This window comes from Piliocolobus tephrosceles, chromosome 2 (assembly GCF_002776525.5).
Source record: "Piliocolobus tephrosceles isolate RC106 chromosome 2, ASM277652v3, whole genome shotgun sequence".
Classification (NCBI taxonomy): Eukaryota; Metazoa; Chordata; class Mammalia; order Primates; family Cercopithecidae; genus Piliocolobus; species Piliocolobus tephrosceles.
The window spans coordinates 28,972,862-28,996,482 of NC_045435.1; the positions used below are offsets into that span (position 1 = coordinate 28,972,862).

The 23,621-nt window shown below is 39.5% G+C and overlaps 1 protein-coding gene across 5 annotated transcripts in view; it reads right to left on the minus strand.

Moving 5' to 3' along the window:
• Positions 1-23,278, minus strand: part of CD200R1L (CD200 receptor 1 like) — a 61,019-nt gene extending 37,741 nt beyond the window's left edge. For 4 of the 5 annotated variants that reach the window (XM_023213213.1, XM_023213222.1, XM_023213230.1 and 1 more), the window contains exons 1-4: positions 23,093-23,278; positions 6,494-6,559; positions 4,550-4,867; positions 4,178-4,426 (exon numbers count right to left, since the gene is read on the minus strand). In XM_023213213.1, coding sequence (XP_023068981.1) covers positions 4,178-4,426; positions 4,550-4,867; positions 6,494-6,559; positions 23,093-23,156 — 697 coding nt within the window. In that variant the 5' untranslated portion in view covers positions 23,157-23,278. Of the gene's footprint in view, positions 1-4,095; positions 4,427-4,549; positions 4,868-6,493; positions 6,560-23,092 lie in introns of all 5 variants that reach the window. The other variant, XR_003309896.1, reaches the window with a different exon arrangement.
• Positions 23,279-23,621: the final 343 nt, after the last annotated feature.

The window sequence follows — 23,621 nt, forward strand, 5'->3', positions numbered from 1 at the left end:
TTTGTTTTTATCTGTGCAAATTGTCCTAAACCTTGGCAAAATGAACTTCTAAATTAATTGAGACTTGTCTCTGATACTTTTTAGTTTAAATGTACAATTGAGAAAACAGTGCTCGATGAACATTACAGATTATAAATCATCTAAGGAATAAGAACGTTTAATCAACTCTAACACGGAGGTCAGGGAGAAGCAGGACTTGAACTGGGCCTTGCTGGTCTGCAGGACTGAATAGGTTAAAAGAAGGACTTTTCAAGATAAAGAAACAACTTGAGAAAAGTTTTAAAGATGAGTTCACCTAAGTCATATTTGGAGTGTAGAATGGAATATGTAGAGATGAATCTGCAATGATTTGAACCTAATTCTTCAGTGACTTTTATGTGTCAGCTACTGTGCCAGACTTTAGGAATGCAAAAATAAAAAAAAAAGTGGTTCCAACTCTCAAGGACCTTATGCTGTGCTGAGAGTCACAGAAGTAAATGGCTGTAATATCATAAGAAATATGTATGTATTTGTTCTTTGTCTCCCAGTTCCTGGCACACTTCCAAGGATTTTTCCTAAACTTCTTGGAAGTTCCACAGTGATCCATCTTTTGTACGCTAATGAGATGAGTGGTGGCTGGGAGCCTGAAGACAGCTTCAGGATGGGGCTGATAATTAGAAAGACCAAGGCATGGCTAGAGGGTTGAAACTTTCAGCCGCATACCACCACTGTCCCCTTCCGCTGACCTTCTGGGAGGGGAGAGGGGCTAGAAATTGAGCTAATAAGCAATGCCCAATAATGTAATCAGTCACACCTATGTCATAGAACCTCCACAAAAACTCTACATGACAGAGTCTGGAGAGCTTCTGGGTTGGGAGATTTTCTGAGCTGGTGAACACACCGAGGGGCTGGGAGGTTGGCACTCCCAGAGACATCACAGAAGCTGCCTCCTCCATACTCTGCCCTACGCATCTCTTTATTTTCTTTTTTTTATCTGTGCCTGAGTTGGCCACTTTATAATAAATTAGTAATAGTAAATAAAGTGCATTCCTGAGTGTGTAATTTAAAAATCTAAGCTCTTGGAACTTTAAAACATTTTGAACCTTAACGGAATGTGATTATGGGACCTGAGTTACGTAAACAAGCAGCTACGACCTAGGCAGCCATAACTTTAATTTCCCTGATTGTACATTAGCCTTTTTCCTTGCTTACATTGTGTTGTAAACTGCTGTAAATGACTAAACGGTGCAGGGGAAGACCCCTTCCCTCTAAACTGTGGTCTTCATTATTGATTAACTTCCTTCTTTCTTCTCTCACACAATAACTATCACATTGCCTAACATGAAATGTTAACTGTACTCTTAAAATTGGAAAGGAAATGAAAACAAACTGTACAGAAAAGAACAAACTGTAACTTTAATTAATTAAATCATTATAACTCATAAACCAGCCTTGTATGTAAAAAAGGTATAATCCTATTGAATTTCTTTTCTGCCTCTATAAACAAGACCTTAAGTTTGAATTTTGAAGCACTGACCCCATTCCTTTGGAGTCTGTGTTACCCGAATGGCTGTTCTCAGACTTCTGCTTAAATAAACTCTTTTAAACTGGATTCTGATCCTTTTGATTATTTCAGGTTGTCACGAGTTCTGTGAGCCATTCTAGCAAATTATTAAACCTGACAAGGGAATCGTGGGAACTCTCTGAAATTATAGCCAGTTGATTAGAAGTTCAGGTGGCAATCTGGGGCTTGTGACTGGTGTCTGAAGTGAGGGAGGTCTTATGAGACTAAGCCTTTAACCTGTGGGGTCTGTGCTAAGTCCAGGTAGTTAGTGTCTGAATTGAATTGTAGGACACCTAGATGGTGTCTAGAGAGTTGGAGAATTAGTTGGTTTGGGGAAAAAAACTCACACACATCTGGTGTCAGAAGCATTGTGAATGAAAACAGTGCTGGGCAGTCAATTACAGGGCTGTGGAGGTGCTCTGACAGAGGCATGCATGAAGCATTCTGAGAGCACAGAGGAGGAACAGCTAACCGAACTTCAAGGCCGGAGAAAATCATCCCAGAGGATTAATGTCAAACTAAGTCTTAACACTTCAACAGGAATTGATCAAATGTAATGGAAGAAGAGAGTATAGGGAAAGAAGTGCCTTACAGAGAGGTAGAAATTGCATTCAAGGCCAGGCACCGTGGCTCATGCCTGCTAATTCCAGCACTTTGGGAGGCAGAGTGGGGCGGATCACAAGATCAGGAGATCGAGGCCATCCTGGCTAACACAGTGAAACCTCCTCTCTACCAAAAATACAAAAAAATTAGCCGGGCATGGTGGTGGGTGACTGTAGTCCCAGCTACTAGGGAGGCTGAGGCAGGAGAATGGCGTGAACCCAGAAGGCAGAGCTTGCAGTGAGCCGAGTTCGCTCCACTGCACTCCAGCCTGGGCGACAGAGCGAGACTCTGTCTCAAAAATAAAAAAATTAAAAATTAAAATTAAAAGAAATTGCATGTAAAAGGGAACAGAGGAATAAAAGCACTTGACACTTTTGAAGAGCCCAAAGAGGCCCACATGCATGGGGTACAGAATCATAAAATATATTATTAAAAATCTAATAAGATATTTAAAATTAGTAAATATATAAAATTATATGAGACATTTAAAAGTAATAAATATTATGAAGAAGCTAATTAAGTGAACAAAGAATGAAACATTCATATTTTATTTGGCACTTGGGAGATGCTTTTTATCAGAGCATTTTCTGCGCAGGGAGACACAAATGAGTTAAGGAATAGATGTGAGGTGATAAAGAAGAGACAATGAGTGTAGGGTCCTCTTTTAAAAATATTCTTGGATATGAGTGGAAGCCAAGAGTTAAATGTTTGAGGAAGTCATAACACCAAGTTTTTGGATACAGAAGAAAAATAGGCATGTTTTATGAGCAGCTTTAGAAAAATAATTTAAGGAATGAAAAACTAAACAAAAGAGAGAGGAGAATGAAGCAAAGCTCCTAAGGAGATAAAAGGAAAAAAAGGCTTAGAATTTGGGTTGAATGTTGGTATACAGAAGGGAAGATCAAGTAATACTGAAAATAAATGCACTGATCTATAGATAAGACGTATGAAGTAAGAACCTAGACTTGATGGGAGATTAATCATGGAAAACACAGCTAACGAATACATGGTTTCCTTTTGGGGGTGATAAATACGTTCTAAAATTGATTGTAGCAGTGGTCACAAAAGCATTGAATTGCATGCTTTAAATGGGTGAAATGTATGGTATATAAATTATATGTCAATAAAGCTGATGCAAAACAGAAAATAAACATGAAAGATATTATGAGGAATAATTAATATGATATTTCATATTAGTTGTAATAATTATCACAATAGCTAATTTTTATTAATACGATACATATAATAGCCAACATTTATTAATATAAGGAAATCTAGTGACTAAAATTTACTGAGTGTCAATTATGTAGTAGATATATTAATACAATTATATGTACAGCATATTTATATGTATATATATATATAATTTTATTTAATTAACCCAATAATCCTGTTAGGTGGATCCCATTGTCTTCATTTAACAGATAAAGAAACCATGAGATAGAGATGTTAAATACTGTTCAAGTTCATATAGCTGGTGAACAAAAACCATATGAAGTAAAAGGCTTTGCTCCTAAACACCAGATTATCCTGCCCAAAACAATATAAAGATGTGGACCTTATCTTTTCATCTTTGCATCACCAGCTCCAAACTTATAAATAGCATTCCATAAGTATTTGCTGAATTAATTAATAGATTGCTTTCAGATGATGAGATGGGAAGAATTACTTGTCTCTTACTCAGGGTAACAAAGTAATAACTATCCAATAAATAAAATCAGGAAGAAAATAACTGCCATTCTGGGCTATCTACTGAACAAAGATTGTTAAAACTATATAAAACTCATGATATTTCATATCAAGAATTAATCTCAAAGTAAGAGCCTATAGATCACTAAGTTAACAAAATCTGTTTTTATGGCTGTTCCACTAAAAGACAGATTCTAGCATCGTAATGCATTTCTCAGTTTTGGAGAATATTTTCAAGCTAGGAGCTCAAATTTTCTTACCTACTGTTTGGTTATTCATTATTTTCTATGGAAGAAAAAGTTGAGCATCAAGTTTACTCTTCTACAAGAAACAGGCACTTATGTGAATTCAACTTTATGTACAGACTTTTATTGCCAGTCAAATGGGAGACATGGCAGGTCACGGCAGACACATTGTGGCCCTCCCAGTGGCACATACTCTTAACAGTCACTGTGCCATTGCCCCAGTATTCTTGCTTAGTGGCACAATCCCCCTCTGGGATCCAGGAGATCTGAGCAGCTGGCTTCCCTGCAACTGCCTTGCATACTGCAGTTCTATTCCTGCTTTCAAACAGGGTCACTTCAGGTGTAACTGCAGAGAGGAAAGGGGGAAAAATGCTTCAGTTTTCACATAAAGTGTATGGAATTCAAAGAGATGTTTGTTTCAGTCACAGATCTGGTGATGTGAAATACCACAATATATGATGCTCCTTACCTAGCACTTGGAGGTGATATCCACGATGGAAAATCCCATCAGGAGTTACCATCATACATCTGTAATACCCGTCATGAGTGATGGCCACTGGGTGAATCTGAAGGTCCGAATTCTGATCAGGTGTGGAGACCCAGGTTATTCTCTCATCAGTACAGTTGGCTTCCTTGGTCTCATTTGTTTCTTTCCTGTAGGCTTTTGTGCAGGAAGGCTGGCCTCTTATGATTATTTCCCATGTTATTACGATCAAATTTCTGAACGCAATAGGAGGGCAACAAAGCACAGCATTTGTATCCATCAGTACAGGCCATGAAATGTTAACTGGACGCATACATGAAAAGAGAAGGATAAAAGAAAAGCTTGATAAAGAACTTCATGTGTTACATTTATCCACAGTATATTACATGAAGTCATATTAGAACATAAATTTGCTGATCTTATTCCAGAAATATTAGACTTATGTAAGAAAATAACATTCACAAAATATAAATGATATATTGAACCCAATCTAAAGATTAACAAACTTTCTCCAGTATTATGTATTATTACAAAAACAATATACACAACATTGTATTCTGAAATACAATAAAGTATTCTGAAATTAATTCAGGAGTTTTAATATTTAGAAACAGAGAAGAAAACAGAATTGTAATTTAAACAACAAAGGCAATGCTCTAAATCTAATCTTTAGGTGATAGAGACTACTGCATTTATCATACAAATCATGTGCCTTGGAAAAGAAAATGGAATAACTAGTGATGTGAGTGTCTCCTCCTTTGTTTTGGTGAGCACAAGAAAAATTATTAACATCAAAGTTAAACACCTGTCTCTAAGGTTGTTATTTCGGACAAACATAAATGTGGAAAGTTTATGGTTCTTTCATTAAAGAAACTAATATGGCATTCAGGTGCAGCTAGCTGGACATGTTTTATTTAGATAATTACATGTTTTATTTAGAGAATTATACAGTCAGTGAGATCCATAGATCTTTAAAAAAATCTTTAATTTTGCCAGTTAAGCCATCCCATGTAAGTTAAAAAAAATGCCTATTGATAAGATGTTTAGAAATATTTATTTCTAGTTTAAAAAGTAGTGTGGCATATAATTTTTAAAAGCTTTATTTTCCTTTGGACATGTATCATGAAAAAGTTTTACTGCAAATTCGTGACATTGTCAAACAGCCTTTGGATATTTTCCTTCCTTCCCGTTTAGTCACACATATAATCCCAGAGAGTTCAGTGGTAAACTTTCCTCATAGATTTTATTTCTATATATTCAATCCAATTATCAGGTGTAAATGTGTAAGTCGACTCCTTTCTGTCCATCTTTTAAAGTAAAAATTAAGCCCTGCATCCTACAAACATCTTCCAACATAGATTCTCATGCATCTCATAAGCCAACACAATGTTTCCACAACTGATCAGGGTTTACTGAGAGGTACTTATTCTGCCAAAGTACCTGTCACTACTCACCTGTAACAGAGATGAGTGTCAGAGATCTCATCACGATAGCATAAGTTACAGAGGGGCAAACCTTTATGCGGATGAAGCTTGTTTTTGCTACACCCTACATTTAATATCTCTCCTCTCCTGTTTTGGCGTCACTTGTCTCTTAGGTGGTACTTCAACCCTTATATTTCACAGTCAGATAATGATCACATAACCAGATACAGAAAGAAATAGGACTTTAACGCAGACCTGAAAGGTCATTAAATCCGTGCTCCTTCCGCCACTCCACCTTAGCAAATGTTCAGAGGTAAGCAAGAACATGGCTTGTTTGGAGAACTAGAGACTGGGACATTCAGGGTCCCTCGTATCACAGCACTCAGATCAACACATTCTTCAAGTAATCACAAGGCTGGCCCCCAGCCAGGCCATCAGCTAATGATTCTACCGAAGTTCAACTTTCCATCCCTCAGTGTTGGCCACTACTAAGGAAGCATATTACCTTCTGCAACAATTTTTGAATAATTCTGTGTCACCTGCTTTCCATCCACACATGAACTGCTTGAAGCTAGAAAATATTTAGAGAAGAATAAATGAAATCAATTTTATGTGCTCAGAGTGGAAGCCAGTGTTCCCCTACAAAGTCTTACTCAACATAAAGACAATTAGTTAACCATAACTAAAATTATACAAAAATAATTGTAAAACAGAAATTAGAAGTTATGCCATCATTAGAGGAAAAAACCTGTTAACATCTTAAAAATTATACTTATAAGCAATTAATAATGATTTCTCATTCATGAGACGCTTTGTTTAGTCAACTAGTTTGTATGAGGTAACCAAGCCTCCCCCTATTCCTCCTTCCCCAACCAAGGAGATGGGTCCATGTGGGAATCTCATATGAGCTGGTCCAATTATACTCCTTTCTCCAAATGCTGGAGACATCATCTTTAAATGAAATTTCTCTGTACATTTCTTTTTTTTTTTTTTCTTTTTAACCTAACTCCTCTAAAAGAGTGAAAGAAATGAACACAAAACTGGAATAATGGCTAAACAGGAAGTAGCTCTGTAGTCACTCTTGTTGCCACTCAAGTGTGCCTACCATGAGCTCATGGTAGGCACATTGTGGCCCTCCCAGTGACATGAACTCCCAATAGTCACTGTGCCATTGCCCCAATATTCTTGCTCGGTGACACAATCCTTGGGGTCCGGGAGATCTGTGCAGTTGGCTTTGCCGCAACTGTCTTGCACACCACAGTTCTATGCCTGCTTAGAAACAGGGTCATTTCAGGGGGAACTGCAGAGAGGTAAAGAAAAAGTGCTTCAATCTTAACATAAAGAATATGAAATTTAGAGAGACATTTGTTTCAGTCCAAATCTGATGATGTGCAATACCACAATATATGATGTTCCTTACCTAACACTTGGTACGGTTAGGATTAGGTACGTCAGTGATGGCCTAGGGGAATGACTGTTGCAGTAATTCTCAAAGCGTGGTTTTCAGATGGCTACGGATAACCAAGACCTTTTCAGTGGACATCATCGTGGGTGATATCCATGACGGAAATTCCCATCAGGTATTACCATTATTCACCTGTAATACCCGTAATGAGTGAGGACAACGCGATCAATCTGAAGGGCAAGTTTCTAGTCAGGACTGGAGGCCTACGTTATACTCTTGTCATTGCAGTTGTTTTTCCATTGTTTCATTTCTCTCCTGTAGGCTTTGATGCAGGAAGAATTGTCTCTGATGAGTATTTTCCATGCTGTTACCATCACACTTGTCAATAGGATGGGATGGCAACAGAGCATAGCCTTTGTATACATTCGTAAAGACAGTAAAGTGCTAACTGGACACAATAAGAAAATGAAAATGGCAAAAATTTCTACATGCCAATTTCTTCCACTGGGTCTCATTTAAAGTCCCATAAAACCCTTATTTATTTATTTATTTATTTATCTATCTATCTATCTATTTATTTTTATTATTTTTTGAGATGGAGTCTCTCTCTGTCACCCAGGCTGGAGTGCAGTGGTGCTATCTCAGCTCACTGCAAGCACTGCAAGCTCCGCCTCCCAGGTTCATGCCATTTTCCTACCTCAGCCTCCTGAGTAGCTGGGACTACAGGCGCCCGCCACCACGCTCAGCTAATTTTTTGTATTTTAGTAGAGACGGGATTTCACCTTGCTAGCCGGGATGGTCTCGATCTCCTGACCTCGTGATCCACCCGCCCCAGCCTCCCAAAGTGCTGGGATTACAGGCGTGAGACATCACACCCAGCCAAAACCCTTCTTTTTCTTAATGAGTGAGTATTTTGCCCACCTTGGATGTAAAAAGGTGGTTGGAAAGAGTTCAGCTTGCAACTCAAACATTTGATACAAATGCATTTCCTCAAGATAATCATCATGATTTGGTATGCAACAAAAATGCGTTAAATGTATTTCCAATTCGATCATGTAGAATACTTAAAAGATACTGTATATAACGCTTGAGATTTAATACATTAATACTTTTTACTGAATCATCAAAGACATTCTTAGGCAATGTGTGTGTGTGTGTGTGAGTGTGTAAAGAATACAATGACTATTGGTGCAGCTTGGTGCCTTTTATAGGCTGAATTATATATCCGAAAATTTATATGTTGAAGTCCTAACCCTCAGAGATGTGCTCTTATTTGAAAATAAAATCGTTACAAATATAACTAGCTAAGATAAAGTCATACTGGAGTGGCGTGAGCCCCTAATGCAATACAATTGGAGTTCTCATAAAAAGTGCAAATTGGACACAGATATGGATACAGGGAAAGCACCATGTAAAAACTGGAGGTATGCTGCACAAGCCAGGAAATACCAGAAGCTAGGAAAAGGGCTTGAAACAGATTTTTTCGTAGTGCCTTCAGAGGGAGAATTGCCCTGCCAACACCTTGATCTTGGAGTTTTAGTTTCTAGAACTGTAACATGATACGTTTCCGTTGCCTCCACCTTTCACTTTATGGTTCTTTGTTACAACAGCCCTCGCAAACTAATACAGTACTCTGCACTTTATTCATGCTAAGCCACCAGTAATTTTAAACAACAGTTCAATTGCACTTTCAGTGAAAATATCAGTAGAAAGGCAAATAACATCACTGTATTATCATTATTATTATTGTTGTAACTCATTTTTACCTAGGGGACCCCTTGAAAGGGTCTTGATTATCCCCAGCCATCTGAAAACCACACTTTGAGAACTGTTGCAATAGTTATTCCCCTAGTCCTTCACCAAAGAACCTGTGACCATGTGTTTAGGTAACCATAACTGGGGAAAAAGGAATACAAATATCTTTTGAGGGTTATTTGAATACTAATCTGAATTGATCCTAATACCCAAGAACACAAAGACCATTAAGGGCCTCCTGTTAGAGTAGAAACATATCAGAGTCAGGGGATAAAAGAAATCCTGGGCCTGCTTTATATCACAGTGCACCTTCAAAGTCCACAGACTTATCCAGTGGTGGTTTTTCAGTTGCTGAATATTTAACTAGAATGAACATGCTTAGCAGCTTGCAGACCGTCTTGTTGATTCCTTGATCTGTAAAGAGCTATTATAATAGGAAAGACCAAGACAAATCCCCCAAACCACTCACCTTGGCGAAGATAGTAAATAAATATTAATATTGAAGACCTAAGTATGAGTCTCCTTTCAGAGACTTAAAGTGTACTAAAATAGTGGTTCCCATTATGTCTCCTACTTAATTTACCAGTTCAATCCCTGCAAAACACTAGATGGTGAATTATAGTAGACCAATGCAAAATTACCAAAGTATCAGCCCCAACTGCAGCTACTCTGCCAGATAAGCTATCTTTACTAGAGATACTCCAGTTGCAATATGTGGTTATTGATCTGGTAAATACATTATTTTCAATATTCACCAGGAAGGAACATTAAAAGTAAGTTTGTATTCCACAGGACAGTAAACAGTATATAAATATGGTCTTGCCTTAATTTCTACTTTCATGTACAGTGTAATCTATAAAGATCTAGGCTATCTGGGCATTCTGCAGAGACCATCACATTGGTCTACTCTATTGATGACATCCTATCAATTAGATCTTCTGAGCAAAAAGTGAGGGTTATTATGAATACCTTAGTCAATCACATGCATTCCAGAGGTGAGAAGTCAATTCTACAAAGATTCAGGGCCTGACACATTACTGAAGTTTCTAGTAGCCCAGTGGTCTGGACCCTACCATATATCTCCTCCTGAAAAAAGGACAAATTATTTAACCTTACTTCCTACCACTGAGTAGCATAATACTTGGTTTTGGAGGCAGCCTGCTGTATATTTGCGATTACTGCTTTGACCTTCTAATAGGATGCTTGTCCAATGTGCTCCAGGCCAAGAAAGGAATCTGTAACAGGTCCATGCTATAGTACACCAGCCCTGAAAATAAGTTCATAAAATCAGGCAGATCTGTGATACAAGATTCTGTGATAAAGATGCATTGCGGAGCCTCAGACAAGTCCAGTAGGACAGTCAGTGCAGGCCTAGGGTTCTGGGGTAAATCTATGTCATCTGAAGCAGATAACTAGTTGCCTTTTTAAAAATAGCTCATGGCATTCTATGGGACCCTGATGAAGACTGAGCATCTAATCAAGGGATATGAAACGATCAGGCTCCTAAAACAGCCCATTGTAAGCTGCATACTATTAGACCCACAAAATCATAAAGTAAAGTGGGTCCAGCAACATTCCATTATAAAACAGAAAGAGAGAACACCAGTCATTTGAGTGAACAAATGGTCCAGGTCCCCACTTCATATACTACTGTTACACTGTCATCTCTCCCTCAACTCACATCTAAGCCCTCCCTGTGAGTTCCCTAGGACCAAAATCCAAAGCTTAGCTTATGGATGGGTTGCCTCAGTCTGTGATATAAGCCAAAAGTAGACTGTTGCAGCACTGTAGCCCCACTGTGTTCTGGCCCTGAAAGACAGCGATGATGAAAAATACTCAAGTAAAAAATGATTCAGTAACAAAAGAGATAAACTCATGAGCAGTGGCAAATGGTTTGACGTGTTTGGTCAGAGACCTGGAAGAGTCAAAATTGGAAGGGAGAGGACAAGAAGGTGTGGGGTAGAGGCATGCAGATGCATTCAGAAATTGCCAGCTTGGTGGAGCACTGGCATAGCCTCTTGAAGGCACAACTGAGGTTTGGGAATTACATCTTATAAGGATGGGACACCACCCTTTAGGAGGGTGCTGTGTCCCCAGTTCCCCAGTTCATAGAATAAACTGGATCTGAGAGACAAGGAGTAGAACTGGGGTAGTCTCACTCACCATCATTCTTTTTTTATTATTATTATTATTTTTTTGAGACAGAGTCTCGCTTTGTTGTCCAGGCTGTAGTTTAGTGGCATGATCTCGGCTCACTGCAACCTCCACCTCCCTTCACCATCATTCTTACTGACTCATTTAGAGAATTTGTGCTTCCAAATCCCAGTAATTTTAGATTTGTGAGTCTAGGATCTTGAGTTTCAGAGGGGAGATACTTCTACCAGGAGACGCACCAAGAGTTCCTCTAAGCTATAGCTTTCCCCTAGTATACCACTAGGCACAACATGGAGTTGCCTTTTGGCAGGGGTAATTTAAGCCTGATCATCATGAGACAATAGTGTTACAGGATCTTTGGGATGTCACTTTGCCAGCTGGAAACCTTTGTGGCCAATGGCACCTTTGCCCAAATTTTGCTGTGGCCCACTGGGCTCATTCTGCCCATTTGACCTGGCAGGCTGCACTTGGCTGGCACTATTGGCCTGGATCCCAATCTGCCAAGGATGAGCCAGGCACAGACCAATAAAACAATGTATGAGTGAGCATGGGATCTGGCCACTGCACACAGCCCGGCACACTACCTGCAGAGCAGTGGGCAGCTCCAGGTGCTGGCATGGGTGCCAGCTCCTTGCAAGGCTGCAGCTTGACAGGTGTACCATAAACAGCTTCTGGGGAATGTGGTGGTGCCCAGAAGCTTGGAGACACCAGGAACTGCAGAGCTGTAAAAAGGGTGTCACAGCCCTGGCTCAAGGAGCTCCTAGGTCTGGACTCCCCAAAGTGCCACAGCTCTTCTCTCCTTCTCTCTTCTCTCCTTGTCACCCACAGTGTGGCAAGCAAGGGGCGTGTTTCAGCCCGGTTTGTGTTACAGCTCTTTTAACCCTATCATTTGGCAGGCAGTGAGTTCTTGTCCTGTGACTAGGAAGAATGAGGTACGCAGAGAAGTGGAGGGCGAGCAAGGTTAAGAGGAGTTTTACTGAGCAATAGAACAGGTCTGAGGAGACCCGAATGGGGAGCTCCTTTCTGCAGCCAGTGTGTCCTGGTGAGTGAGTGGTTCCTAGCAGAGAAGAAACCCTAGAGTGGGTAGCTCCTTTCTACAGGCAGGTCATCCCATTGAGTGTTCAGCTCCTAGCCGAGAGGAAACCCTATAGTGGGCAGGTCCTCTCTACAGGCAGGTTGTCCCATTATCTATTCAGCTCTCAGCAGAGAAGATACTCCTCTCTGCAGCTGGTTGTCCCATCTTCTCTTCAAGTCTTTCTAAATCCAGGGCTTTTATGGGCCCCAGAGGGGAGAAAGTGCATGTCAGTTGATCCATGGGTGCCCATAGATGGGCTCAGAAAAAGCACCACAAGTTCCAATTTCAGTTTGTGGGACCAGTAGCCCAGCCCCAAGGCTTCAGGCCTTCCTGGCTTGAAGGCGGGGTTTTACCAGGGACCTGCGCCTTTCTGCCCTGGAGCCTCTCCACCTCCTGCAGCTCTTCATGGCGCCCACGCTGTTCATGCCGAGGAGAACCTGCAGGCTAGCAGTAAGCTGCCCTCAGCAACCCCCTTTGGCCTTCCTCCCGTGCTTATTGGTGCCCAAAGTCTGGAGGGGGTCAAGGTGGCAGGGCTCCTGCCTGTTCCCAGCTCCCAAGAACACAGGGGTGCCCAGGTTGAAGCCACAGCTTGGGTGGCTACAGTTGCACCTGGGGAACTCCTGCTCTGCTGACTTGGAAGGGGCAGGGCTTCCACTTGTTCCCAGCTCCTGTTGGCTTCATGGAATGCACAGCCCTGGCTGCACCTTCTCTCTGTGTTTTCCCCACAGCAGCAGTGGGCAAAGAGCAGGTGGCATGGTGGCCCCAGCCAACCCTGCACAAAGGAATCCAGTGCGACCAGGGCCAGCAGTGTGAGTCCTGACTGTGCCTTCAGCCAGGTGCTTGTGGGCTCCCAGGATGAAGCAGGGGATGAGGTTAAGGCCATAGTAAAGGCTCAGTGCCTGGGAGTGGGTGCTGCCTGACCATGTGAGGGTGGGGGTAGTGCGGTCAGCTGCCTCAGGACACGGAGCACAGAGGTCCCACCACCACCACTGCTGCTCTCACAGCCAGTCCTGCTGCCACCGCCCGCACCTCCCTTCTGCAGCTGGCATGATGGCCGTGGCCACTCCAGACAGCCCGCTACTGCATCAATAGGACTGTTTTTATATAATGGGAGTAGGGAGAAATATGCTTTTTGTACTCTCATAACCAGCTTTAATTGTAAATCATTAAGTATGTGTAAATCAAGAAGGTCTTATAAGGGCCTGGCAACCAGGCCTCAGACCACTCAGGGGTCTATGCTTAAGACTCAGTCTCAGTCATGCCGTGGATGTATCTTTGATCCTAATTTCACTAGGATGTTTTATAAGTCATCCGCAACAAATTTATCAAACACCTTTTTGACATGTACTGAACAGTTTGTGAGATTCTTTTTCTCTTTAATCTAAAATTAGGTAAAGTGTATTAGTAGATTATTTAATATCAACTATTTTACATTTCTAAAAATATTACCTTGTTGTTGGTTTAATTCTTTTAGTGCACTATCGATTTGATATGCTGATATGTGGAATCTTTGCCTCTGCATTTACAAGTGAAATTAGCTTAGAAATTTTTTTGTATACTAACTTTGTCAGGATTTAATATCTGAGTTATACTTTTAAAATTTAGAAAACACTTCTCCTTTCTCTAGTCTATGGAAAAACTGAATGACATAAAAATTATCTGTTCCTTAAAGGCTTAAAGTGATATAAACTATTTCTCTTACATAGCAATCTAAGGCCACACATTTTTTGGCAGTAATTCTCAATTTCTTCTATGGTTCTCTATCAATTCACGTTTTCCATCTCATCTTGAGCCAGTTGCTAATTTAGTTTTCCACTAAAAAATGTATTTCATGGAAGTTTTCTAATTTAATAGGAGAATTTGTACAAAATATTCTCTTACATTTCTTTGGTTTCTTGATATTTGTTGTTAATTGTTGATTTTCTCCCCATATTTTGTGTATTTTTTTCTTTATTTCCCATTTAGAATAGTCTTTATCCCATTAAAAAAATCAATTCTTGGAATTATTTATAAATGCTAGCTTTCCACTTCTTAATTCATGCAGTTCTTCTTTTGACTTTATTAGTACCTTTCCGACTTCCTTCCGCTATTTGAGTACAACTTGACTTTCCAGGCTCTGCTCTCACTGCAATCCAGCATGCACACTAAACTCCTCCCACCCCAGACTGCTTCTATTGGCTGAACATTTTATGTGCCTTTCTACCCTGTACTTTAGTCCACAATGATCCCCTCACCTCTTTTTTCCAATAATTTATGCCTTCTGAAATACTTCTATAGCCTGTGGAAAAGCTACTATCTGTAATACACTGATTTTGTATTACAGTGCTCATCTCATTTTACCTTGTAATATAATTCTGTGTCCTTGTCTAATTCCAAGACCAGAATATGTAGACTACTTGAAGGTGCTATAAGTTTTCTTCTTTTTAGCTTCTATTTTACCAAGCACATTTTTGTGTGCTACTAAGAAATCTACTTGTTTGTTTTTTGTTGTTGTGGAATTAAATTGAGTAAGTAGGTCCTTTCTTGGTCTTCAAGCAATAGTGTGCAGAGAGGTATCTGTTGCAATTGCACACAAGACAAATGACCATATAAATGTTTCTGCTGATGATCCAACCCTCCCATCAAACTGGTTATTAAGTAAGTGAGCATTTTACTTTCATTAAGAAGTATTCTCTGGCTCTGTATTTCCAGTTGTGTCATCAGATAGGAATTATTATCTGAAGCTAGAAAATATTTAGAGAAGAAATATGGAGAAAATTAATAAATTTTATTTACTGAAATGGACTAGAATCCCCTGATTTCATTTATTATGATCACAGAAAACAACATTTCAATTCCTTAAATGAATTAATAATCACACCAAAAATCACAAAAACCTCTACATAAAAGAAATCACAGTGAGACCATAACTAAATAAATGCATGTACATCAGGATTTTGACATTTCTTTTGTATTTATGAATAAATGATTCATCCAATATTATTATAACAGATCAGTCTCTACCAGTCTTTTGCCAGCCACACCCACTTCTAATCAGTGGAAGAGTTCAATGCAGGGCCCGGGAGTAAAGTTTCATTTCCAGAACTATTATAGAAATGATAGACAACCTCCCCCACTTCAAAAAAAGCTTAGAAGTATAGGATGAATACAATTCCTGTTCCAAATGCATGGCTGAATTTGCAAAAAAGGTAAGGGAAACCTCTCAAGGTAAAAAATGACAAGGAGACAGGAAACCACGAGATCATTTGCTGGTCTCAATAACAGAAAGCCTTTTTAAAATAATTATTTAGATAAATTTAAATTTATTGTGATTTGTTTGATGGCTCATTTAATGGTCTGCCTTGGTAAATATTCTGTGTTCCCCTGAAAAAAATGTGTATCCTCCTGTGATAGTTAGTTTTATGTGTCAAGTTGGCTAGAGTATAGTAGTCAATCATTCAATCAAACACTAATTTAAGCATTGTTGTGAAGGTATTTTGTATGTGATTAATAACTACAATCAGTTGATTTTAAGTAAAGGAGATAATTCTCAATAAAGAAGACGGGCCTCACTCAATTGGCTGAAAGGCCTTAAGAGAAAAAGTGATGTTTTCCAGAGTAAGAAAAAAAATTCTTCCTTAACACGGCAGCATTAGTTGCATTAGTTTCTGCTCAAAAGTTTCCAGACTACCAGTCCACCCTATAAATTTCAAACTTACAAGCTTCCACAATTTCAATAATCAATTCCTTGAAATAACACCCACACACATACACACACGTACATATACATACTTTCTACTTATTACGTTTCTCTGGTGGAACCCTGACTGATACAGATTTGGTACCATAAGTGGTCCTCAAGAAACAGAATATTAAGGATGAATTTTCAGAATTGGTTCAGGATTTTCTGAAATTGGTCATCTAATCTAATTAGATTTAAAAGCACTAATGACTGCATTTCTAGTGCTAGAGGGCACACTGATAGTCCATGGAATGAAGTAACAGTAGAGATATGCAAAAATGTCACCACTGGATAATCCTAGTCAAATATTTATAAAAGGCAAGGTCTGAGTGATTATGTGTTTGGTACTTTAGGACATTAATATATAATGAGATTGACTGGTTTCTCCTAATTTGCTGGGTAAATGGATAAAGAAAAAGATGAGTTCAGGGCTTCAAATTCTCAACTTAAACTATATGAATGAACTGGAAGTTTCTATGTCTGCCATGAAAGAACCCCTTATCTTCTCAGCAAGGCTGAAGTTTCCAGATACCAAAACTTATCCCATAAGTGGTTAAATGACAACACAAATTGAATTCCTAACTTGTCAGGGTATCCTCTGCTAGAGTGGGGTTATTGATTGGAAAGGAATGGGATCCTGAAAATTGGAATGTGAACATATAGGCAAAAGCTGAGGAAACTGAGCGTGTAAAATCTCTAAAGTCTCCTAAGTCTTTGCCCATAGAAGCAGCCCTCCTACCCCTGTTTGAAGTGGTTAACCCCCTGCTTTGCCTGAAGAAACTATAATGATTTTTCTTCAACTAGTCGCCTTAAAAGACACTTTCTATTCTCCTCAGGATCTTCCCTCTCACTCCTCTTTGCTTCCAGACTTATAACCAGACTTGAGTCCCCACAGAGCCCAAAAAGTGAGATACAGTGTGATCCACAAGGAGTTACACCACACACCAAAAGAGCTATATGACTTTTCCAATGGATACAGTTATAAATCTAGACAATATGTATAGGAATGAATATTAAGGATGTGGAATAATGAAAAAGACAAAGCTGAATGAGGCCAAATTATTGATATGAATCCAGTTAGGCAGAGATTCTAGATTCAATGCTATAGCTCCAGGCATTAGAAAGGGCTCTGTGTGTGTTGGTCAGTTCTTGCACTGCTATCAAGAAATACCTCAGACTGGGTAATTTATAAAGAAAAAAAAGGTTTAGTTGGCTCATGGTTCTACAGGCTGTACAGGATGCATGGTGGCATCTGCTTCTGGGAAGCCCTCAGGGAGCTTTTACTCATGGCAGAAGGCAAAGCCAGAACAGGCATGTTCACATGCCCAGAGTAGGAAGAAGGAGGTGTGGGTGGGAGATGCTACACACTTTTAAACAACCAGATCTCAAAACTCACTCACTATCATGCAAACAGCACTGAGGCAATAGGGCTAACACGCTCATAAGAATGTCACCTCCATGATCCAATGACCTCCCAGCAGACCCCACCTCCCACACTGGGGATTACAATTAGACATGAGATTTAGTGAGGACACAGACCCAAACCATATCACTATTCATTTGTTTAGTGAGCTGAAACATTGACCAAATTGTGGTCTACACTAAATAAAAATAAAATATCAGAACTACTTCAGTATATGGAAAAATGAGAGTGCCAGAGGAAAAAAGTTCCAAAATCTGCACATAAACTCTCCCCACTTCTTGCTAGAATTCTAGGTAGAAAACCTTTGAAATTGTTTGCTGAGTGTTAATACATGAACAATGTCATTTCTTCCTGGAAAAAAAATATGCTGATTGTGACTGTGATTATTATATAAATCATATACATATTTTATATTAATTATTATTATCATTATTATTATTTAAAAGTAATGGTTGTTGTTTTGATTCTTAGGAGCTATTAGCATCACACAGTCCAAAGTTATTTCATAACCACAGATCTGCCCCTTAATCCCAGTCAGGGATACAGAATGTATGTTAGTGATAGCAAGAGAAAAGAGGAAAAATATATTGATAGTTTGATATAGTTTGGTTTCCCACCCAAATCTCATTGTAAATTGTAATCCTGAGGGGAGCCTGATCGGGGGTGACTGGATCATGGGGTGGTTTCTAATGGTTTAGCACCCTCCCCCTCGTGCTGTCTCACGACAGAATTCTCACAAGATCTGCTTGTTTAAAAGTGTGGAGTACCTCCTCACCTTCTGCTGGCCATTTGAAGACATGCTTGCTTTCTTTTCACCTTTCCGCCATGATTATAAGTTTTTTAAGGCCTCCCCAGTCATGCTGCCTGTGGAACAGTGAGCCAATTAAACCTCTTTTCTTTATAAATTACCCATTCTTGGGTAGTTCTTCATAGCAACGTGAGAATGAACTAATACATGGTTACTTAATACCCAAAGAATAGGCAGAGGCACAGCTCAAACCTGTGTGGCACCTAGAAGATTTCTCATGTGGGGTAGGTGCAGCAAAACACAACCATATACAGCCATCACCAAGGTTTGTCATCTTTTTCTGAGTGATTCTAGCCCTTGCTGACTGCCAGGCTGGCAGAAGGAAGGGTTGCCTTTCCCACAGGACTAGGGTGTATCTAATCTACCCTTGTTCACCAGCCCCACCCAAGGCCCATGCCTGGCCACTCCTGAAATAGCATGCACACAGCTATTTCCCCACCTGAGTGTTTTGCAGTGGCCTGGGAGCAGTTTGACCTCCCCAGCACAACTGGTGCTCAATCTTGAGGTGTCAGAGGATAAAACCATGCACTCAATCCCAAAGTCCAGGGTTCAAGCACACCACCCAGAGGTATCAAGATGAGATCTGTAGCCTAAGTTCAAGCCAGGGAGGAGCCCCCACTCACAGAACACTGAGAAGAGTGAGGAGTAGGTTTGTGTTTTGGCATGGTAGTTGGGCATCCCTTTATCTGTGAGACTGATCGAATAAGGGTTTAGCCTATTGGCCATCTGCAGCTTCTGCCCAAGGAATCTCCACAGCCCACAACATCTGGAACACCTCAGTGATCTGTTCACAAAAGGCTTGGGACAAAACTAGCTGGTTGCGCCTGCTCCTGGGACTGACACCACAGGGAAAACTGGTCAGGAGAGCACAAGCTGGGTGGTCTTCACAACCATGTTCTGGGCAAAGAATCCAGGCTACAGGCACCACACCAGTGTTGCGGTAAGTCAGGAACTCCAAATGGAGGGACCGACTGGAGCCATGGAAGAGGAACATAAATTGTGAAGATTTCATGGACATTTATCAGTTCCCAAATAATACTTTTATAATTTCTTATGCCTGTCTTTACTTTAATCTCTTAATCCTGTTATCTTCATAAGCTGAGGATATACGTCACCTCAGGACCACTGTGATAATTGTGTTAACTGTACAAATTGATTGTAAAACATGTGTATTTGAACAATATGAAATCAGTGCACCTTGAAAAACAACAGAATAACAGCGATTTTTAGGGAACAAAGGAAGACAACCACAAGGTCTGACTACCTGCAGGGTCGGGCAAAAAGAGCCATATTTTCCTTCTTGTAGATAGCCTATAAATGGATGTGCAAGTAGGAGAGATATCACTAAATTCTTTTCCTAGCAAGGAATATTAATATTAATACCCTGGGAAAGGAATGCATTCCTGAGGGGATGTCTATAAATGGCTGCTGTCGGAATGTCTGTCTTATGTAGTTGAGATAAGGACTGAGATATGCCCTGGTCTCCTGCAGTACCCTCAGTCTTACTAGGGTAGGGAAAAAGTCTGCCCTGCTAAATTTGTGGTCAGACCAGTTCTCTGCTCTCAAACCCTGTTTTCTGTTGTTTAAGATGTTTATCAAGACAATACATGCACCGCAGAACATAGACCCTTGTCAGTAGTTCTGCTTTTGCCCTTCGCTTTGTGATCTTTGTTGGACCCTTATCAGTAGTTCTGCTTTTGCCTTTTGTCCTGTTTCCTCAGAAGCATGAGATCTTTGTTAGACCCTTATTAGTAGTTCTGCCTTTTGCCCTTTGAAGCATGTGATCTTTGTACCTACTACCTGTTCTTACCCCCCTCCCCTTTTGAAATCCTTAATAAAAACTTGCTGGTTTTGAGGCCCAGGTGGGCATCACAGTCCTACTAATATGTGATGTCACCCCTGGTGGCCCAGCTGTAAAATTCCTCTCTTTGTACTGTCTCTCTTTATTTCTCAGCTGGCCAACACTTATGGAAAATAGAAATAACCTACGTTGAAATACTGGGGGCGGGTTTCCCCAATACACCAGTGCACACCTGCAGCAAGAGTCTTGCCCAGGGATACTCATCTCTTTACCCACTGCATTGCCAGAACACCCACAGACATACCCCACAAGCTGCTCTGATTCTGCCAAGCTCAGAGGACCAGCAGGTCCCCAAGGAGTTATGGGCCTCCTGGTAACCTAAACTTTGCCCTAGACAGGAAGAGAAAGTCAGCAACTTAGAAAACAAATTTGAGGATATAGTCAACAAAAATTTACCCAATCTGCCTAAAGAGGCCAACATGCAAATTTGAGAAATTCAGCCAACTGCAAGATATGACCATCCCCAAGACACACAGTCATTAGACTTTCCAAGGTCGATGTGAAATAAAAAAATCTTAAAAGCAGCTGGAGAAAGGGGCCAGCTCACTTACGAAGGAACCCCATCAGATTAAAAGTAGACATCTCAGCAGAAAATTTATAAGCCAGAAGAGATTGGGGTCTATTTTCAGTATCCTTAGAGAAAAGAAATTCCAACTAAGAATTTCATACTCTCCAAACTAAGCTTCATAAGCAAAGAGAAATACAATCTTTCCTAAGCAAGCAAACACTAAGAGAATTCACTGCCACAAGGCCAACCTTACCAGATATCCTTAAGGGAGTTCTAAACATGGAAATTTAAGAACAATACCTGTTACTACAAAGACACACTTAAATACATAGCCCTATAAAGAAACTACACAATCAAGACTACAAAGCAACTAGCTAACAGCATCACAACAGGGTCAAAACTTCATATATCAATATTAATCTGAATTAAACAACCTAAGTGCCACTTGAAAGGCACAGAGTGGCAAGTTGGATAAAAGAACGAGACGTAACCATCTGCTGTCTTCCAGAGAACCATCTCACATGTAACAAAACACACAGGCTAAAAGTAAAGGGTTGGAAAAAGATCTATCACACAAATGGAAAACAAAAAAGAGCAGTGGTCACTATTCTTATATCAGACAAAATAGAATTTAAGCCAACAACAGCAAAAAAAAAAAGGGGGGGGGCAAAGAGGAGCATTACACAATGATAAAGGGTTCAAATCAAAAAAAGAGTTAACTATCCTAAATATATACATGCCCGACATTGGAGCACTCAGAATTAAAAAAAAAAAAAAAAAAAAAGTATTTCTAATCCTATGGAAAGACTTAGCCACTTAATAATGGTTGGAGACTTCAATATCCCACCAACAGTGTTAGATCATCAAGGCAGAAAACTTAGAAAAGAATTCTGGTCTTAAATGTAGTATTTGATCAATTGGGCCTAACAGACATCTGCAGACTACTCCACCCAAAGATCACAGAATATCCACTTTTCTCATCTACATATGGAACATACTCTGAGGTCAGACACATGCTCAACCATAAAACAAGTGTCAATAAATTAAAAAATGTCAAAATCATGCCAACCATACTCTCAGACCACAGTGGAATAAAAATAGAAATCAATGTCAAGCATGTCTCTGAAAACTCTACAAATACATGCAAATTAAACAACTTGATCCTCAATAAGTTTTGGGTAGACAATAAAATTAAGGAAGAAATCAAAAAAATATTTAAAATTAATTAAAACAGAGACATGACATTAAAAAAACCCTGAGATGCAGCATAGTGTTAAAAGTTTATAGTGCTAAACACCTACATCAAGAAGTTCGAAAGATCTCATATTAACAAATCTAACATCACACTTAGAAGAACTAGAAAAGGCCAGGCACCATGGCTCACGCCTGTAATCCCAGCACTTTGGGAGGCTGAGGTGGGTGGATCACAAGGTCAGGAGTTCGAGACCAGCCTGGCCAGCATAGTAAAACCCTGGCTCTACTAATAATACATAAATTAGCCAGACGTGGTGGTGGGTGCCTGTAATCCCAGCTACTCAGGAGGCTGAGGCAGGAGAATCTCTTGAACCCAGGAGGCAGAGGTTGCAGTGAGCCAAGAAGGCACCACTGCACTCCAGCCTGGGCAATAAGAGCTAAACTCCATCTCAAAAAAAAAAAAAAAAAAAAAAAAAAGCAGAAGAAGAAGATGGAAAAGAATTAGAAAAATGAGAATAAACTAACCCCAAAGCCAGCAGAAGAAAATAATGACTAAAATCAGAGCAGAACTGAATGAAATTGAGATCCAAAAATCTATACAAAGGATCAACAAAACCAAAAGGTGACTCCTTGTAAAGACAAACAAGATCAATAGAGTACTAGCTGGATTAACAAAGAAAAAAAAGAGAGGAGGCCCAAATAAGTACAATCAGATATTACACAGGTGACATGACAATTGATCTCATAGAAATACAAAAGATCCTCGGAGACTATTATAAACACCTCTATGTACACAAACTGGAAAAATCTAGAAAAGATTGGTGAATTCCTGAAAATATGCAACCTCCCAAGATTGAATCAGGAGAAATTGAAATCCTAAGCAAACTAATAAGTTATCAAATTGAATCAGTAACTTAAAAAATCTACCAACAAAAGAAGCCCAGGACCACTTTTAGGTCACAAAATTTTAGTTTTACTTCAATCCCAGCCCTCAATTACTCTGAATTCAGCTAGTCACCTAGTCAGTATGCCATTGAGATAAGGTAACTCAGAAGGAGTTTTGCTGGATAATGTACACATTTATCACCGCTGCTAGGACAAGTCAAGAAACACCTTATAAGTAAGCAGATCAAGAGTATCCTCATAATCATTGAAAGAAAGCTTTATTTTCAGCTGAAAATGTCACAGTATCAGACTTACCAGACACCATGATAATGATGGAGATCAGTAATCTTAAAGCTGACATCTTTCCTAAAGTATGCATTTGGAGTGGTTTTCTACTTAAACATAAATCTACTTTAAATCAATCAACAGACTCAGTGAGTCTGTTTCTCTTGGTCACTTTTGCTTATTCTCTCTTCAACAGGATTGCAAAACATATTTCTTCATTATCTTGCTTATCTTTAACTTTTGCTTTCATTTTATATGTTTTTGACTGATAAGCCACGGATGGGAAATGTCAGTGAGTTTTGCTGAGTAATAAAGCAAAAAAGCCAATGCTTACAACCCATTGCTTCTCCCACAGCATTGAAGTAGGAAGATAAATTATATAACAATTCATTTAGAAAGTAGTATTTTGAGAGTAAAAATTAAATATGGTAAAATGAACAAACCTTGAGTGTACAGCTTGATGAATTTCTACATATATATGCACTTATCTAATTACTTCCAACACCAAGGTGTTGATAATTTTTATTACTCAGTGTCCTTTGTTCCTTCTCTGCTAATA